The sequence below is a fragment of the Nothoprocta perdicaria genome, unplaced genomic scaffold (genome assembly GCF_003342845.1).
Source record: "Nothoprocta perdicaria isolate Ctin4 unplaced genomic scaffold, notPer1 scaffold_212, whole genome shotgun sequence".
Classification (NCBI taxonomy): Eukaryota; Metazoa; Chordata; class Aves; order Tinamiformes; family Tinamidae; genus Nothoprocta; species Nothoprocta perdicaria.
The window spans coordinates 1,014,904-1,034,992 of NW_020455339.1; the positions used below are offsets into that span (position 1 = coordinate 1,014,904).

The following is a 20,089-nucleotide window of genomic DNA, read 5'->3' on the forward strand; positions in this document are numbered from 1 at the left end:
CTTCCGTGATGGTAGGAAAGTTCGGATGGGAAAAATTAAGCCTCAGGAATGTTCTGCCATGGTTTCCCTTTCCATTCAGATCACAGTGTTGTAAGCTAGACATCTCGTTCCTGTTTTAGCAACTGTTTGCACATGCTCCTCCTCAAGAATTTTAGTCCCCACCTCTTGAGAACAGGGTGGTGCAGAGGAATTTGGAAATATTCCCTTTGTCTTCTGCTGACTCCCCAGAATTTCATGTCATCATTTTGTCTCAGGGACAAAAGAGGGTTAAAGCATCTTTTCTGAAAGAGATGCCTACTTTTTCTCCATTTTTTACAGGTACAGGCAGTCCCTGCTACCTTTGGAGGAAAACACTCCAGAACATATTTAAATGTGAACATCATCATATCCCAGATAATCATTACCAAAAATCACCTTGGCATGGTTGTTCTTACAGTATCCTTAACTATTGCTGTACTGCCCACTGTAGGACTCCTGCAGAAAGTATAGGAATTAACATTTAAATCAGAGTCTCATTATCTCTGAAGTTCAATATGCCGTGGTTATTTAGCCAAAAGACTGATGCATTGAGCTGCCACCTTATGGAGCTTAGGCAAAAGGACTAATTCATTTTCTGTTGATGAAACAGTTGATGGTTAGCTGAAGCCGTTCTGTGGTAAGCAACCATCAGATATTTCAACCAGAAACCTAAGGAAATAGACTGAGAATCTAAAAGAAATGTGAGAATGAAATTCTTCCTTGGTTGGTAATCATCTTGATTTCTTACAGTCCCAATAACAGTACCTGGGAGAGGGGATAGGAACAGGAGTGATGAGAGCAGGATGAGGGAGGGAGGGAGGGCAGGATGCTCTGACAGCCCACGCTTTGCTTGTTGCAGAGGTAGGAGGAGGATTTCACTGTGGACATTTGTGACAAGCCTCTTTATCAAGACCGGTGCAATGAAGCACATCTTGAAAATCACCTTCCTGCAGTAACTGCTTCATTCTATTTGGGATCTATTTCAGTGGTTTCTGTATTCTTTCAGGACTTGTACTCTGCAGGGGAAACTGTTTGCTTAAGTCTATAAAGAAGGCAATTGCTATTCAGAGACAATATTGTTCCACCCGTATTATTAGAGGAAAGGTAGTTATGGCTGCCCCACCAAAGTATCTTGTCACAGGACAAATCCTTTCTACCAATGGCCCGAATGCCATTGCTCCAGCATGGTACGCAGTACTTTAAAAACTAAAGAAAGATTATTATTTTTTTTTCTTTCTGAAAAAGCAAAGAGAACACACAGAACAAAGAYGTATGTTGTGAAAAACAGAAAATCAGAAAAAAAAATGCTTCAAGAACCTTGTGACAAAGGAAATACTAAGTAAGACTGAAGAATTSATAGCTTTTCATGCAACATGTGCAAATACAAATGTGGCCTTCTAGAGTATGACTGCATATATCTCTGAACATATCTGCTTACAGGTCTTCGAGGTAGAGCTGCATCTGTGAGATTGTCTAATGTGTGTCTGTACTTAAAAAAAAAACAGGAAGTTTATTATCTGTTCTGCTCAGGAAAAAGAAATCCAGTTATCACAAGTGCCTGCAAAACAGATTTCCAGGGAGCACTTTCATCTGAGTGATAAACTGCATTTTTTGGACCTCTGTATTTTGCAGCTCCTCAGACAATTCTTTTCAGTACAAGTGAGATCAGACCGTGAAGTTGATTTCAGGCCTCATGGCTGCTGCTCCTGCTACATGCAGCATGTGGGGCAGAGCGCAGGGCGGCCAGTCACCCTGCGTGCCTGCAAAAGAGGCAGCTGAACTCCTTCTGCCATTCAAAGAAGCACCTTGTGTAATATTTGCTGGCATTATCCTGCATTTTGGCTGCAAAGTACACATCACGGGGCTCCCATAGGATACTAGATCAAGAGAAAGGAGGGACATGGCAATTCTTTGCTTAGGGAGCACTCCGGGAAGAAAGGCTCTTATGTGAGACGTTGACTCAGATATTTGTGTCCCCACGGCTATGTCATCTGGGTGTGACTGTGAGGGTGTTGAATCTGGGAGCGTTTGGGAGCACGGGGGATTGGCAAAAGGTGCAGAGGGAGGTGTGGATCTCTGCAGGACCGACTGAATCTCTGGTCTTTCTGGAGATGTTTGGTCAGAATTTATTTGGCCTTGCCAGTCAGTACCGCTACCTGAGGCCTCTGCCCATGTATCCATCTGTATCTGGTTGGTAATATTCAAAGCATTTTCCAAAAATATACTATTACTAACCAGCCTCCATTACCAACTTGTTTTTTTTTGACCCCCTCAAAATTGCGGTCACAACCTTTCCTGTTCCCAGTCAAGTACCTTAATTCTCAACTGAAAAAAAGGGGATAGGTAACCACAGAAAGAAAAAAAAAACCCTTATATTTCAACGATCAATCAAGTCTAAAAGCCAGCATCCTGTTTTGTGTTGTGTTTATACCTCAACTCTCCTGTGCCAGGAAGTGAATGTGAGCAGTATTTTCTATGGGAAACTTGCTTTTTGAACCCACCTTTTCAATAACTGTGCTCTGAAATACCTGCTGCAGCCAACCCTACCCTTGCCCCTCAACATTAAACTCGCACCGCACACTCTAAGCCTCACCCTCCTCTTTGGGGAGTTATCAGCAGGAAATGAAGTCAGTTGGAACGCTTTGTACTATTGACATTTTTTGCTCTGAAGCTGCAGCTGCACTTGAGCACATCTGAAAAGACGCAGGCTGAGGATCACATCGGCGCTCGCGCGCACACGCACACACGCTTGCCTGCCAGGCATTGTAGACATCTGGGAATTGATATGAAAAGATAAGCCCCGCTACCAAAGGTGCTGTAACTAACGGAGGGACATTGTTATAAGTTGTTTTAAGTGATTTTAGCTTATTGGAGTGAGTGTGCAAGACTGTGTGTTGCATGGTGGCACTGAAAGGTTGAATTTTCTTTTGCCAGCCTGTGTCTGAGTGCTAACATCATGGCTCTGTAAAAATTAACCAGGCTTCTTCGCTTCTCAGCGCTGGGCGATAGTTTGCCCCTAAAATGGAGTAAACATAGAAAAATGCTGTGTTGTACGAGGAGTGTGTCACCTACGTTGCTTTGCCCCAGCAGTTCTGCTCTTAGCAAGAGTCTGAGATGCACCATCCTCATTCACACCAGGCAACCCGGCTGGTCAGTGGTGTCCAGATGGCTAGTGTCATCTCTGGAAGCACTTGGATTTCTTTGGAAAGCTCTTATTGCCAAGTGCTGATCCACTTGACTTCAGAGAACAAACTTCAGAGAACAAGGGGGGTACCGAAAGGCATGGCTTCATCCCATCGTATTTGTACAGTGGTGGGACAAACATTACCAGCATCAGTCTTTGCCAGCCTCTTTTTAAACTGGATAATTCTTCTACTAGTCACTGCTACGCAACAAAATGTAATATAAAGAAATAAGTAGCTATATCCAGGACACAGGAACTGACAAATTCCTTAGTATCCGTGCTGGATGCAGCCATAGTTTGTATTGTTCTCAGGCCAGTCTTACTGAACACCTCTCAACATCATAGAAATCAGTGTCAGAGATGGCCCTCTTAATAGGCCAGGGACTTAGGGAACAGCCTCTTTTTTCTGACTGAAAACTGAACACCATTTCTGATCCATAACAGGTTATGCCTGGAGAAAGTTTACATTGCTAATGTCTGTGTGGTGGCTGTTAAAAAGATAAAAGGGTTTTTTGCTGAATGCCAGTGCAGCACTATATTCATTTTATTAAATGTTTAAAAAATATGCCAATGAAAGGCGCAGAAGCTGAATTCACAAGCTACTTAAACTGGGAACTTAGAGAACAAGAATAAATCAATGTGCCATGCACAAGCATGCAACACTTCTCTGCATTTGGCACCATTCTGTGTAGTGCGCAATTTCCTAATAGTAGAGAAGTTGCCCTGCACTGTTGGACAGGTCTCATATCTCCGGAGCCTGTTATATCTCACCCTTGTTTTTAGAAACAATTTGCATGGTGAATCTCATTTGGCACTGAGCATTGGCAGCTTCAAAGCACCGAGTGCTTCAGCTTTTGCTAGAGCTGAATCAGAGGTCAGTTACTTCTGTCAAACGCAACAGCAAGTCGCTTTAATCACTTGTCACTTGAATGCTGAGACGCGGCATTCCTGGCTCACAGAGCAAGCACTATTCACAGCAAGACTGCACAGCCCACAAGTGTAATCTGGCGAGGAAAGGGGGCCTGTTCATGGGCAGCCTACATCATCTAGACGGGAAACCTGGCCCAGCTCAGAGTTGAACTGAGTATCTGAAAAGAAAACTTGCCTAGCCCACAATTGCACTATCTAGAGAGAGAGATGGCTCAGGGCAAAAAAAAAAAAATACTACAAAGGTGGCAGAGAGAGCATGATGACACATGAGCTGGATGGAGACCTTGAACAGCTTCTGGCTAAAAGGCTCGTTCTGCAGAGACGTGGCTTCCAGATCCAGCCTGTGGCATGCAAGCCAGGCTGAAATTAAGTGGCCAACCCCTGTGTAAGGAGTAAAGTGGCTCTTTCTATGGTGAGATATTACTGTACATTTATTGTTTGTGTAATGTAGACAAGAACACAAGTTGAAAAGGAGAACTAGCAGCTAGCAATAGTTTCTTGATCTTGTTGCACAAGTATTCTAGTAGTCCCTCAACTCCTTACATCAGTACAGACAGAGCTCTTCTCCTTTCTCTGAAACTAGTTGAGGAAGTGAGAGAGGCCTGGAGATTTACTCCAGATAACACACTGCCTCAGGGCAATGAAGTAAAGACCTTGTCCTTCACCCTGCAGGTTTGCCCAGCGCTGCCCAGCCAGAAAGCACAGCGTCAGTACAAGCCTTCTCAGTCAGTACAGGCTGTACACTTAATAAATCAGCATAATAAACCCAATTCTCCCCAGCACAGAGCCCACGCTATTCCCTTCAGCAAATGCTGTGCCATCCTGAGCGCCCATGAGCCGTGCGCCTGCAAGCGGCTGCGCTGCACCCTGCGCTGCTGCGCGCCAAGGGATGAGGCCGGGACAACAGCACCCCTTCGTGGGTGCTCATGGAGAAGCCAGTGGGAGCCTTTCCAGGGTAACACGTGAGAGACAGACAAGGAAAGCTTGGAATGTGATGTTGCTGTTCGGATGGCTCACCCAGTTGTGGCAAGGGAAGTGTAAGATGATTTTGTGTGCTCTCCCAAAGATCCATTTGGGATCTCCTTTCACAGAGTAGTCCGGGATGGGGCTGTGCACTTCCAGGAATGTGCACTGCGCCTGGCCAACGGGAGATGGCCACACTCTGCAAACACTTTCTGTTGATAAATGTAAACTGTGTAACATAAAAGCTTTCCCCCTTCTTCTGTTTTATGCAAAAATCGGCCAACTTTCCTTCCCTCATTGTGTTTATCCTCTTTCCCTTCATCCTGGCACTTGATTCCTTCTGCCTATTCTCCCTGACATTCCCTCTTTCTTGTACTGACCCCATCAAACACCTCCCCTCTGCTCCCTGTCGTGGTTTTGTGCACCCCTGTACAATCATTTATGCGCTCATCCCTCATATGTGTTTACCCTGGTCTATCTCACCCTGCCACTTGTCTCTTTAACTGAAACAAGAAAATATCCTCCTGTCTTCTCAGAGGGCAGAACTGCTATGAAAATGAAGAAAAACAAGTTGTTTCTACGTGTGTGTGCACGTGTGCTTGTAGGGAGCAGAAAGAGGAAGCAATATGCCACTTTGTTTATGTTAGCTAGCACAATCTCGAAGGAAACAGTTTGTTGCAGTTTGTCTTCCTCATTCATTTTCCTCTTTTCTAAGTCCTTTCCTCTGGATGACTTTTGTCCCTTTCTTCCATACCCCTTTCACCTCTACAGAGCAGCTGCTATCTTTTCCCCTTCGAGTTGTCCTACTCCTGCCCTCATCTAAACATATTACACAATCCTACATGTAAAAATGCATCCCTTTGCACACAATCTCTTTTCCTCTCATGTCTCATTCCTTTTTTTCTCCTTATTTTCACCTCAGGTCTTTGCTCTGAAATGTAACTTGCCCAGTATTTAAGCCAAAGCATTTTTATAGCCCGTGTTATTGGAGGAGCTATTCCCTGCAAGTTCAGCTCTCAACTCGACAAGTGTGTGACTTGCCTCAGCCACACATAAAATCCCTGTCCTCCCTCAGTTATATTATACCAAAGCTTAAATCCCTCCAGATATGGCCAAGAGAAGGCAGCAGCCCTAGACGGAATGTCAGGCACTCCTCCCACTCTCCAAAGGCAAGGAGAATATTACAGAGAAAACAATTTTATTCTGTCTGTCCGCAAGAGGACAGTACATACATGGTAGGCAATGGATGCATGGTGTACTTTCCTTCGCGATGAGACGGCTTTCCTGAATTAAACCCAGCAAAATTATTCGTTTGGTCTGCACCCCACTATTCCCAGCGCCTCTTCAGGTGCATGTTCCTGAGTGCCCTGTGGCCCTGGCCAATGCTTGGATGTGCATCTGCTGCATGATGGAGCACCTGGGGGCTGACGCTTAGCCGAGGGGAAAACGTTGGTTGTCTGATGGGGAAGGAGCCTTAGCACACAGCCCTTCGGCACCTCTGGTAAATATGTGACCTGCCCCAGCTGAATGCCACATGGTCCGGACTTCAATAGTTATCAAACAGAAGGGAGTCCCCTAGGGCGATCTAGGGATCCATACTGCTGTCCGATATACGAACCTCTTCCATATAAAATGGATAGAGCAACAGCATTATCTTCCTCTTGGGGGGTCAAATGTGTACATGACATTGGATTCCGGGAGTTTCAGGTGGGAGGACTTTGGGAATGGTGAGCTTTACCTTCCAGCCCCCCTGCCCCGGGCGCGTGAATGTGGGAGCAAAAGTTCATTGAAAGGCAAAGCTTTTGCAATCTGTGCTCGAGGGCTCAGCCTTATCTCTGCTGTGAGGTCATTTCTTGAGTCCCACAGCAGATAATATTTTGTTCTCAGCATGATCTCAACTGTTTTTAGACTGAAATTCATCACTGCCTATAGCTAATGACTGTGCCATGAAGCTCAGTCAGAGGCTTGAACAGAAAACAAACAAAAAAAAAGAGCAGAGAAAAGGCCAAGCATGACATATTACAGTCTTTGTGATCCACAGCTGTATTTACACCAGGAATACCCAAAATTGGTACAAAATAGCATTCTCCCTGCTGCCTGATGACAACATAATCTTTAGAAGCATCGGAAGTGGCAACGAAAGTTGCCAACTTCCAACTTGGGCACCAACAGACCGGGCACAAACTTCCACGGGCCGCTTCAGAGCGGCGCCGGGAGCCTCGGGGGCAGCTCCCGCCAGGTCAGCACTAGCCCCAGCGCCGCCGGGGCCGAGGGGGAGCCCCGGGCCGCTGCTCCCGGGCCGCTGCTCCCGGGCCGTTGCCCTCCGGCCGTTGCTCCCCGGCCGTTACAGCCCGGGCTCCTTCCCGGGCGCGATCGGCGGGAGCGAGGCGCCCTTGCGCGATGACCCTCCTGCCTCTCCAAACCTGATTGGTGAAGAGCCCCAGTGGTGGCCTCCCATTGGCTGCTGCCGGTTCAGTGACTCCGCCTCCCCCTGCCGAAGGCAGCTGTCAAGTGTTGTTTACATCGGTGGCAAACTGCTGGGACTCGTCCCGCCTTCCCGCAGCTCTCATTGGCTAAAGAAGCAGGTGCAGCGCTTCCATTGGCTGACATCGGAAAGGCTAATTTCCCACTCGCATGAGCTCATTGGCGAAGGCGAGTGGGCTGGGCGTTCCGATTGGCGGAAGGTGGAGCGGCCCGCCCCTCCCGCGTGGGGCAGGGGGCACGGGAGCCGTCCTTGGAGGTGGCGGCGGTTGGTGGCGGTTGGCGGCCGTTAGTGGCGGTTGGCGGCCGTTGGCGTTCGGCGGGGCTCGCGATGCTGCCGTTGCTGCTCCTGTGCGCGGCGGCGCTGCCGCTGGCGGCCCGCGGGACCATCCCGGCGCCCGAGGAGGCGGCGCGCATGGCGCGCTTCGTGCTGCACACCTGCGACTGGGGCGCGCTGGCCACCCTCTCCACGCAGGAGGGGCTGCGCGGCCGCCCCTTCGCCAACATCTTCTCCCTCAGCGACGGCCCCCCCGGGCCGCACGGCGGCAGCGGCGTCCCTTACCTCTACCTCACCGACCTGGAGATCTCCGTGCAGGACCTGGAGGTGAGCGGGCGCCGCTGGAGCAGGGCTGGGGCCTCGGAGGGGAAGACGCAGGGACGGGGGGGGGACCCCTGCGCTGCGTGTGTCGTGGCCACACGCGCGAGGATGAGGGCTGGGGACGAGGTGAGAAGGTGACTTTGCACGTGCCATTCGCCAGCAAGAGCCAGGGCACGAGCGCCGAGCTCTGCGGTTTCTCCTTGCCTGCCTGTTGCTGGGTCACATCCCCTTTGCGGGCACCCCGCCGGTGGGGAGGAAGCTACCTTGGATCCAGTGTGTCTGTGCACTCCAGGCCTGCTCAGTCCCCATACCTACCTGTCACCATCTCCAGACTTTTCTTAGCATTATATTTGAGAGTAGAATTATAGTATCTGGTGAGATGCATCGGCATTTAATAGTCGTATAATGTCTTTACAAAATTCAGTCTGAAAATGGTATATGCTGATTGGGAATAATAATAGATAAACCAGTATAAGATACTTAAAACTTTTATTTTGAAAATATTTGTCATGGTCACTTGTGCATTTTTGTCTCAGTAGAAAATCTTGGTTGGAATATTGTTGTGTGGGTCAGGATCTTCATCAGCATTTTATACAGGCAACATAAGGGTGCTAACAACCTTTCCATGAATGCCACTTCATTTGAGAGCTCTGCAGAGAATTATTAGTCTTTGAGAATCTAAATCTGAAGTGGTGCTTTCTGTTTTGATACACAGTAGCCCTGGGAATCTCCTGCTGGTCCTGGTCCAGAAAGTCTCGTCTCCTGAGTAGTGCTCCAGTAAAGAAAATAGCTGAAGTTTCAAGAGGAGCCCTAAACAGAGAGACAAGGGGCCAAAGAACCCTTATACAGAGAAAATGAAAAGGAGAAGTTAATGGGAAAAAAAAAAAAAAAAAGGGACTGGAGGACTGGAAATTGGTAGTGTAGGGCAGGAGCAAAAGGAATTCTCATACTGAAGAAGTAGTAATTAAATCCCTGGAGTTTACTGGTAAAACAGATGCACAGCAAAAGAAGGACACACCAATGTGCTAAGTTTGCGTAATTGGTCCGTGCCTGAGCTCTTTTGCTTGTCTGTGGTCAGGAGAAAATTGACTTAAAAGAGAGACAGTGATTATCTGCATCCTTTATTAAAGAGATGCTTCTAGTAACTACTACAGTATTATTAAAACAAATGTGCACAAAACTTAGTAAGAGATTTCTTTTTTTTTTCAGAATTTCTTTTAATGTAAACCCCTTTGTTTTTTCTCTCACTGAGCTTTTAGTTTTTTTCCTTCGAAATTGTTTATTTGTGTATCTAAATGGTGTAGAGAACCTAATTTGTCTTGTGTTGTATGTCTTTGTCTTCCTTATCTACTACCCTCTGTTTTCAGATATAAAAATAGTCCTGCAAAAATAAATATTTTCCCACGGATTGCTTTCCAGCAACATAAATCAACAGATTTATATTCTGCAGGACATAAACAGTCAAATGGAAAGAGACTTCTGATAGGAGAAATGCTGAATAATGATGAATCAGCGTTTTTGTAGTTAGGCAACTTCCTGTCTGTGCTGTGAGTCATATGACAGCTTTTGCTTCCTACATTCAATGGTATAGGGCAGAGTGCACACGTAACTTACAAAATGAGCTCTTTTAATGGAATTTTCCAAAGCATAGGAACTTTCCGTGTTGGGAAAGAATGAATTTAAGTATGTGCCATTCTGCAGCAGGCAAAACTGTTTTGGGCAAATAGTTTTCAAGCTTATTATGGTCTCCAAGGAAGTTTTAGTACAATCAAATAGATAAAAACTCTTTATTCTTCAAGTTTGGTGCCTTTCTCAAATACTGAAGGTTTTTTAAACTTAGTTTCTAAAGTTCACTTTGAATGTCAAGAATGTTGACTGATTGGGGATGGAGGGATGGCTTTTTCTGTTGTTGAATGTTTGTTTTGGGGGAGGCACTGCTAATTGAATACTTTCATTCGCAGTTGCGACAGCTAGTTGGTTGCCTTTAATAATACTTGGTCCTTCTGCTTGAATTAACATAATGAGTTTCACTGAATCTTTTTCTCTATAGCCCTGTATTTTAATTGGAATATATCTTTGATATATCGTACATCAAATATATCAAAAATATGTTTGAATATCAAATATATATTTGAATGTGAAATAACTAGATTGTGTGTCGAATTTGGGGTTTTAAAGAATGCTTTCTTTGAGAGATTTGCATTTTATCGTATCAAACTTTAATTCACTTAGAAACTTTTCTTTTAGATTCAGAGCTCATCTTCGTAGGTTTTTCAGATATAATTAGGAAAAAATGATAGTTTTGTTCTTTTTATAAGTATTTCTGAAAAAAAGTATCAAAAGCTGAAAATATCGTGATGGATATCACTTTTTTTTTTTTTTTTTTTTTTGGAAATGCCTTACTATCAACCTATTTATCTCACTTTGTATTTTAGATCAATTCGAATGCCTCCTTAACTGTGTCTTTGGCACAGACTCCGTACTGCAGGAAGCATAAATATGATCCCCAGAATCCTCTCTGTGCCCACATCATCTTCTGTGGCACTATTGTAAAGGTAAGCAGCTGAAAGTTGACACAGGACAAGATTGCATGTGTAGAACGGTATTGTTAAGTGAAAGAAGAACAAAACTGTTAGAATATTTATGGTGAATCTACGTGCCACGACACCAGAAGGCTAGTTCACAGCTTGCACAAGGAAATGAAGTAACCATGTGATTGTAGCAAGAGTTCTGCTGAAGCATCTTTAGCAAGGCACTTGGGAGGAAGATACTGCAATTAAGTCTTCCTAATTCCTCTAGACTGATTTAGGAACTATAATATTCAAGACAAGTTCTCTGGGAGAGAAGCATTGTGGAGGTTTTCTTGTCCTATCTGTCAGTTCAGTCATTTGGCCCATCCAGTTTGGCAGCTGTGCTTCCAAAACTTTATTCAAGTAACTATGAATCTGAGCTACACAGTTAGGGTAGTAGAGGCAGAAAGGTGTATTGCAGTACATGGCAGGGTTCCTGCCAGCGCAGTATTGCTTCAAACTTGCTTTGTCCCTTAGAAGACATTTAGAATGGCATCTAGAACTGTGTATAGTGTTTATCTGACATCTTAATCCCATTATTGAGGATGGTGACAGAGGATGAGGATTAATCATCATTAGTCTCATGTGATGGCCTGGATTCTTATTTGTTGTTTTCACATGTTAGATATTTAAATATTACAGTCTAGCAATCCTTTAATTGCTATCACATTTAAAATAAACAATCTCATTACTGATGGTGATTAGTTTCTCTTGTATCATATCCAGAACTCAAACCTGTTGATTTAACCCTTCAACAGATTCACAGATTCACAGAATATTTAAGGTTGGAAGGGACCTCTAGAGATCATCTAGTCCAACCTTCCTGCTCAAGCAGGCACACCTACAGCATGTGGCACAGGGCGGCATCCAGGCGGGTTTTGAAGACCTCCAGAGTAGGAGACTCCACAACCTCCCTGGGCAGCTTGTGCCACTGCTCTGTCACCCTAACAGTAAAGAAGTTGCTCCTCACCTGGAGACAGAACTTCTTGTGTTTCAGCTTGTGGCCATTACCCCTTGTCCTATCGCTGGCCACCAGTGAGAACAGCTTGTCCACTTCCTCCCATTTGCACATTGTACTAAGTGCTGTCACACCTCTTAGTTGTTGTTCTCTATGGATTTTCAGCTATTTCACACTGTGTGTGGGTATGTATAAGCATCTAAAGACCCTTTGAGCTTTTTGGTATCTCTTTGAGCGAGCAGATAAAATTATACATAAGATACAGCATTGCAAGCTGGTAGCAGGGATCCGCTACTTCTCTTTTGACATTTGGTATTTCAAATAATACCCAAGGTCATGTTGTACCTTTCTGCTGTTTATTGAGTTGCAGAGCCTGTCTTAGCTTGCCATATATATATATATATATATATATATATATAGCCATTATACCTCTACCAACATTAGGATAGAGAGTAAAACACTCTATAGTCCTGGTTCTCAGCTGTTACTTAGTTTTTATTTCACTTGATTGCCATTCCTGCCTAAGCACTTAAATCAAGGCCTTATTTTTTTCCACCATTTTTTATTTGAGTAGTCAAACTGTGCACATTTTAGTCCTGAAAAATATGGAGAACATTGGTGAAGAAATTCTTTCTCCAAGAACAACTTCCCAGTCACATCTTATGAAAACTTGCATCAAAAAAAAAAAAAAAAGCTTTGAAGACACAGTTCTGCATGAACGTTCCTGTCCTCATAAATGKAATCTGACTAAATCTGATGTGTTATTTATGCCAGAATCCTCTTAAGTAATTAAAAACAGAGTTCTGCTCCTCACTCTTTGGATAGTTTATCACTTTAGCAAGAGAGACCAAGAAAGAGAGGGGCATTGTTTCTGTAGCAAGACCTATGCATATCCTTTTTAAGATCCTTTCCGTGGACTTGTGTAATTTTCTTCTGTAAAATAATACTTGAGCAAAATAGAGTGTGGTTTTACCCATGCTGYTTCACACAGGTCAGTATCAGGATGGATCTACTCTTTATACTAGACAAGAATTATTATTGCTCCTAAATCTATCAGTTTACATGTGTCTCCATCTAAGTAGTAGAACTCATTTTTGATGAAGTACTTCCTTGCTCATGCTTACTTTAAAGTGCATCCTTTTGATTTTGACATTAAAAGCAACTATTTTGGAGTGTTTGCTGGAGCTCTCTCTGAAGGTAAACAAACTCTGCCATAGTAATAAGTCCTTTGGAATGGGGCATAGCTAAACTGCAGAGAGCACGCTGCAGTCAGCAGTGGGTTTTAGCTAAAATTCATCTTTGTGCAATTTTATCTTAATGTAGTCTTTTGCTGGTTGTTGTTCAGGTGAATGATTCAGAAGTGGGCTTAGCCAAAAAAGCATTATTCAGTCGCCACCCTGAGATGGAAAGTTGGCCTAAGGATCACAACTGGTTCTTTGCCAAATTCAACATCACCAATATTTGGGTTCTGGACTACTTTGGTGGATTGAAAATTGTGACACCAGAAGAATATTTCAGTGTCAAGCCTTAGTAGTAAGTACTTGAAGTTTGTTGCATGTTCAGTTTTTGTTGTGGTTGGAAACTTTAAAACTTTTTCCGCAGGGACACTGCTCACTGCATGTATCATCTTTTTATACATACATATAGATAGATAGATATACACACATATATATGTATATAGACACACACACACACACACACACACACACACACACACACAGAGTTTATGTATTTTCCCTAAGTAAGAAATGCAGTATCTGAAATCTTGGTATATCTGAGTAGAGGACCTATCTAGTTAAAAAATCTTATATAGTAAGCATATATCATAAATTGAAAATCAAAGATTTGTATTTGTGTGTCAACTTAAATATAATTTCTTCAGCGGAAAGACTTTTCGAGAGTTCACTTTGCTGCATTTTGATTAATTGCAAGAAAGATGATTTTTTGTCCTATGAGTTAAAAATGGTGAGAATATTTAGCATTTATAAAGTTTCATCAATAGGATTGTTATTGCAATATTGTATAAAACTTTCAAACAAGTTTAAAATTACACTTGAATCAGCATGGTATTGAAGTGTAGAGTAATTCAGTTCTATTATCTGTATAAAACTAAGTCTTCAAATATTTCAAATACATTTTACTTCAATTAACACACTTTCATTTTTATTCTTACTCCTTGTAGGTTGAGGAAGATCCTGGGTGATGCTGATATACAAATGAATTGCTTTGGCTGACTCTTTCATGAAAGCTTTATCTTTTCTACGTATTGTAGAGCTGAATTAATAATGCAAAAGAAAAAAAAAAAACATAACAACAACAAAATCCTGCATTAATAATGAGCTTGAATAACTCATGTGAAGCAAATGTTAATTTTCAGTGACTAGCACAGCTTGAATCATGTCATACTCACAGATCTTTATGCACAAGCCATAACTTTATTTTACTTATTGGACTTGATTCTGTAGTTATGATCTGTCTGCTTACAGCCTGCATTCAGAAAGGCTGTGTTTACTGGAAGCTGAAGGATTAGTCCAGTTTTGCACTTTTCAATGCCTTAGTTAAATCATATATGTTTGCAGGTACACTCATTTTTCATTCTTTTTAAAATACCAGTTTGTTTTAGCACACCCAAGTGCTAAGTTCACAATTAGCCAAAAGTGATTTTGACTGATTAAGTTGATTTCACCAYGAGCAAGTATTACCTAGCTAACTGAGTAAGAATGTAAGAATTCGGATGCCTTAGTAGTAGATTCATATGTAGAACAGTGAAATTGGTCAGATCAAATCTGTATTTCTTAGTATCATAATTACATTTTATATTCCTACTTATCTCAAATGGAAGGATTTTTTGAATGTATTTTTAAAGCAATTTACTATATTTTCATCCTCCGCAAAAGAGAAATAAAAGGTACTTATTATTAAACACATCCTGGACAGAACTTTGTAAGTAGTTTAGGAACAACTAAGTTTGCAATATGGGAAACATTTTTTTGCTGCATAGATAACACTGAAATTAAACATGAAATCACAGAATATTTTTATAGAAGTAGAACAGTTGTTGAAACACAAGTGATCTTATGGTACTGATGTGATCCTTAAAGGTGGAGACACCTGTATGCATTGTGTGTAACTCTGTAACTTATGAGGTGTGAGACTAATGATACTGGGCTTTTATTAAAATAAAATATTTTTGTGACTTGTGTTGTTGGGCATTATTTAATGCACATTCAAGAATAYTTCTTCCCTCCCTCACTCTTTCTAACACATGCAATATATTCAGAGGTTTTGTTATTGCTCTGGAGTCTTACATGCTTGCTAGAGTACATGGAGAAACTACCTCACTACAACTGGGTTTTCATTAGTGGTTGAAATAAGCATCTTTTTGCTTCACTTTCTTTTCTGCTTCTAACACTTTGACATGGAACATAAAATAGCAACACCATATTTCTTGAAAATGAAGATGAGGCAGGCTTGTTTAATTATTTATTCTGGCCGAGGCTTCTACATCTATAAAAGCCTGGATCAAATACCTTTATGCAAATATTTTCCTGTTCTCAGATCTGACTGTGCTTAAACATATTTTTGTATGTTTATATACATTCTTCTGACTGTTTATATACCTTTTTAAYATCTGCATCCAGTATAAACATTTGCACAAGAATCATAGGTTACATATATTTCTTTCATGTAAATCTAAACCTTGGATATTGTTTTCAAGTATCTCTTTAAGATGCTAATAAAAACATATGATCATATTGCTCAAAAATAAATCCACAACTTTAATTAAAGAATCTCCTTCATTTAATTGAGCATTAGGTTCAAAATAAGGCTGCCTCTTGTCTTCTCCATGGTAGCTGTGTAGTATTTGATGTTCTGCTTGTACAAGTTCCTCMGTATTTTATGATAGATTGTGTGTTTTTGTTTTTTTAAATCCATCTGAAGTAGATGCTACTTAAGTTGATTTGATTGGAACAATTTTAGATAATTCAAATCTCATTACTGAACCATTACTTTAATGAATGTGTGAGGACCTCAGCCAGGCGCTGCTTTTGGAAAGTGACAACAAAATGGTCTAGCTGCATGTACGGGGTTAATCAGAGAAGTCCGATCTGGAATTGTTAGCTATGCATTTTGTTGTACATTTGGAAGAAAAGATTTTCATTAWGTATGAGTCGAATATAAAGCAACTTGCCTCATCAATCACACTGAGCATCTATCTTTTCCTCCCTTAGTAAYAGTTGTGAAAAGTTCAATGACAGTGTTAGCATCATTAGCTTATCATTAGATTTTGCTCGAGTTCTCCTTCTCTTCCCTTCCTTTCCTCTCCCTGGTCTTGTCTTTGTCAGTGTTAGGTTCATTCAGAAATTCATTTTTGAGCATCTTGCCTTTTTTCCTAATATTTTGGCTTAGAATAAAAAAGATAGGAAATTAATTTAGTTGGAAACAATGGATCAGTGCTCTGCTTTCTGATAGCACGCGTTCTCTACCGTGGCCTGCCTGACGTCGTGGAGCATCTTCTGAACAGCCATGAAGTCGCTCACCGGAGCCAGGGAGTTAATTGTCCCCATTGATAGGGAAGAATCTGAGGCATGGGGCGAAGTTAGGTAACTTGCTAAGTCACAGGATGTTTTTAGCTGGGGAATCTAATTGGATAACCTTCTCCTGGCACTCTTAACTACAGAGTCACGTTTTTGTCTGCTGCTCATCTTCATTAACTTGCTTGTGTCCATGCTTTCACGTTTCTGTTTTCTTCTTTTGTATTTCAGTGTAATATTTATATCAAATGGATTCTTGCAACATGCTACCTCATTATAGAATACAGCATTGTGGAGCAGAGCTTGTGTTTTAAAATCCAGTTCCAGAATTAATCCAGAATTAATTTCTTAGATAAGGTATATCTGTGATGTTAACACAAAAATAGAAATTGCTGAACACTATCAGAGTACTAGCACCTCAAAAAACACTCAGAACTTCCACATAAATCAGAAAAGTTAGTACTACTGTTTCTTAAGGTATGTTTATGATAAAAGTCTAGTAAATGCAGTTTTTTAACGTTTTTTTTTTCCTGTGGATAACACACTGAATCTAGAAAAAAATTAAAAATTGCTTTTATTATTATTGACCACAGGAGGGCGCCATAGACTTAGATTCAGATTATTAGATGCTTAATACATAAAATTGAATATTGAATTTATCATAACTCGAAAATAGTGGAGAACTGTGTGATTATACTTACAGATTCTTTTTCTGCAGTGCTTTATATTCTGAATGCTTTTATCTGTAAACATAGCAATTGGCTAGCTGCTAAAAAGAAGCATTAATCATTCTCTTAGTGCTTTGTAATCTTTTTGTACTATGAAGTGCTCRGAGGTAAAGCCCATGAAAATGATTTAAATGTTTTTAAAATAATAATAATAAAAAACTAGTAGAGGAAATTGAGATAGGTATAAAAAGCCTTGCAATCTTGACCCAGAAAAGCACCTCTGAATTCAGTTTTTTTTTTCTTTCTTTCAATACTTACTAATTCAAAGAATCCAAGCCAAAATTGTTAGCTGGCTTGAAGATGCTTCAACTTATGCTCATTTTTTGCACGGACTAAAACATCCAGTTATGATTAATAAGAACTGAGCATCCAACAGCTAATTAATCTTCTGCCAGACTTGGATGGTTTGAACCAGTAGCATGGAAGCACAGTCTTCAGCTAGGAAAAAAGTAGCATGTAATGTTTAGAATAGGACTCAGTCACGATTACCTCTTGTTTAAATTATTGTCCAGACCATGAGCGCTCCCCTGACTTTGGGTCAGAGGGCTGGGAAAGAGCCAGGTTGTGAGAGTCAGCTGGGAGAAGCCTTCTGCTGGGCTGCTCCTCTCGGCCTAGGAGCCGCGTTGGAGCTCACGCCTTTGGCACTTGCCTTACCTCGATCCTGCTGCCTTGAGCTCAGACCTGCCCCGCTACTGTGGCCTTGTCTGGTGCTCACTAGATTGGGGTTGACGCTGGTTCCTGTCACTGGACCTGCTCTTCTTGTTCAGATACCATGGGAACACTGGTGCGGCCACTGTCCCACCTGTCCGGCTGTTGCTCCCAGCTCATCTTCCCTGGCAAAGCAGCTGGTCCTTGTGGCTCCAAAACAATTGGTTTTGTTTGTTTGTTTGTTTTCCCTGTAGGGATGTTGAGTCCATAAACTTCTAATGCAGAAGTCTCATAGTTGACCTCAAGGCTTTTTGAGTGTTTATAAGGAGAATTTGTCTTGAATATTACAGTAATAAGGTTAGAGCATAAGGCTCATTTATTCTGGCTACAGAAAACATCCTGTTTTTCTGTGGAAATAAGACATATGTAGTAACTGTGAGCACTTGTTCCTGTCAGTTCCCATGCTTATTTTCAGTTGGATTCAGATCTGAAACTGGTAGCAACCTTGAAGCTACAAAATTCCTATACATGTCATGAAAAGTGGTGACTCAGCAGAGGATGCACAACCCAGGTAATGTCTCATTCAGGAAAAGATGATCACGTCTCAGCTCTGTTTATGTAGGCAGTAGTCAGCTGGCTAATCAGCTGGTAGAGTACCAGCTAATTGCTAGTTAGCCTGAGATTGTGAATGGTTATTTGGAGTCGTAAGAACAGGAACACTGAGTGTATGAACAGGAGTACTATGGAGACACTAGAAGTACAGAAGACCTTTTATTTTTAAAGAAATTGGACGTCACTAATTGTGCGGGTTGCAAAGCAGCTTAGAGTCTTTTGGTTGATTGAGACCAAGCCTGCAGTTAATATCTGAAGGGATTCAATTTCATATTCTTTTGGATGTTTTTCATTTTATTCAAGGGCACAGTTACTGTGGTGATGCTTCTCTTTTTATTTTTCTCTCTGTATTTTCATATTATTGATTGAAAGCCTTAACAGCTCCCAGTTTCCTCTTTGTCACTCACTCCTTAGCAGCTGCTAGGCTCACTTCTGCACGTAGTTTCTCTAGCTCAAACACAACAGATGTTGCAGTTACGGTGGCACATCCAACAACTCCTGCAGGTACTGTTGAGAGCAGGGAGTCTCTCCCTCAACCTCAGCGGGCTGTCACTGCACCCACAAAGCTCTCAAACTGTTTTATGCTGGGTTTGACTCAAGTTGTAACCTTACCCATTTTGTCTCAACCAYCCCCCTTTTCCACTCTATACAAATGTAAATAGACCTGAGCGTTGCAGGATTCTTATAAACTATTTATGGGTCATCTCAGCATTTCTAGCTGARAGGAGTATTTTTAAAAACAAGATGACTTCTAGTAACCACAAACACAGGGTATGTGACAAAGCCATGAAGAGAATWTGTAGAAGTTGTATATGTATATGCACATATGCAAATATGAGGCTTTCAAAAGTTATTGACTTGTATGTATGTAATCAAGTACATAAGCATGTATATTATATAAAAAATCAAGATGCTTAGTTTTTTTGTAGTATATTATGCCAATAAAACCTATTAAACACTGCCCAATATTACAAAGTAACTTTTTTTCTAGACTGAAATTAAGCATTTAGGGRTAAGAAATAGCAATAATTGAAAAAAAACCTGCAATGTGATATTAAGAACCTCATTTAGTTCCTTCATATTGGCATTTAGCCAGAAASAGTTGCCTAACCAAGCATGAATTGGATTTTTGATTTGTTTTAAATGCTTAAATGAATTGCAATTAATTTAATTAAGTTTTCCCCCTAGATGACCAYTTGAAAGATCCAGAAGATGTATGTGTTACAGGGAAAGAGAGGAAGGAAATATAGGAAATTAAGATACTTARGTCATAATATTTGGCTTGCCAAAAGCTTTATATTCATGAAAGACATCGCCTTATTATTCAATTGTCCTTACAGCCATCCAGGAAAAAGAATATTGAGCTTGCTCTATAATTAAAAGTAGCATTTCCAAAAATGGAGTTTTGGTGGTGAAGTGCTGGAGTTTTCCTCATTTTTTAATAAGGCAAATTCATCTGCAACTAACAGGTGGGAATGTCAAATGTTAATAATCTGTGAGAGAGCATCTTGGTTATTTATAGGAAAAGGCTTCTGACTTTAAAATAAGATATAAGCAGTCAGATATCCAGCACATTGAAAACAAAGCTCCAAAGCAGTTCACAAAAGCTTCGCACTGAGAATGAAAGAATTGGACATTACACATTCAATAGTCTCAAGACTAGTGAGTATTCAGACAGGGTGTATTTCAAGTTTTTACTAACATCTATATAAGTTCCTAAACCTGCGTCGCATTGAAAATTTTAACAGCAGAGCAGGAACAGGGGACTCCTAGTCACAAGAAGCAAAATAATAAATAGGAATTCATCCTTACACTGCATCAGGGTCTCTTTATTATCTCCCATAGGAAATGTACACTCATGGCC

The 20,089-nt window shown here is 41.5% G+C and overlaps 1 protein-coding gene across 1 annotated transcript; it reads left to right on the forward strand.

The window, feature by feature from the left end:
• Positions 1-7,856: 7,856 nt before the first annotated feature.
• Positions 7,857-14,887, forward strand: CREG1 (cellular repressor of E1A stimulated genes 1). The gene is made up of 4 exons (XM_026038557.1): positions 7,857-8,180; positions 10,610-10,729; positions 13,048-13,235; positions 13,885-14,887. The coding sequence occupies exons 1-3, from the start codon at positions 7,908-7,910 to the stop codon at positions 13,231-13,233; spliced, it is 579 nt and encodes a 192-aa protein (XP_025894342.1). The 5' UTR covers positions 7,857-7,907; the 3' UTR covers positions 13,234-13,235; positions 13,885-14,887.
• The last annotated feature ends 5,202 nt before the right edge of the window (positions 14,888-20,089 follow it).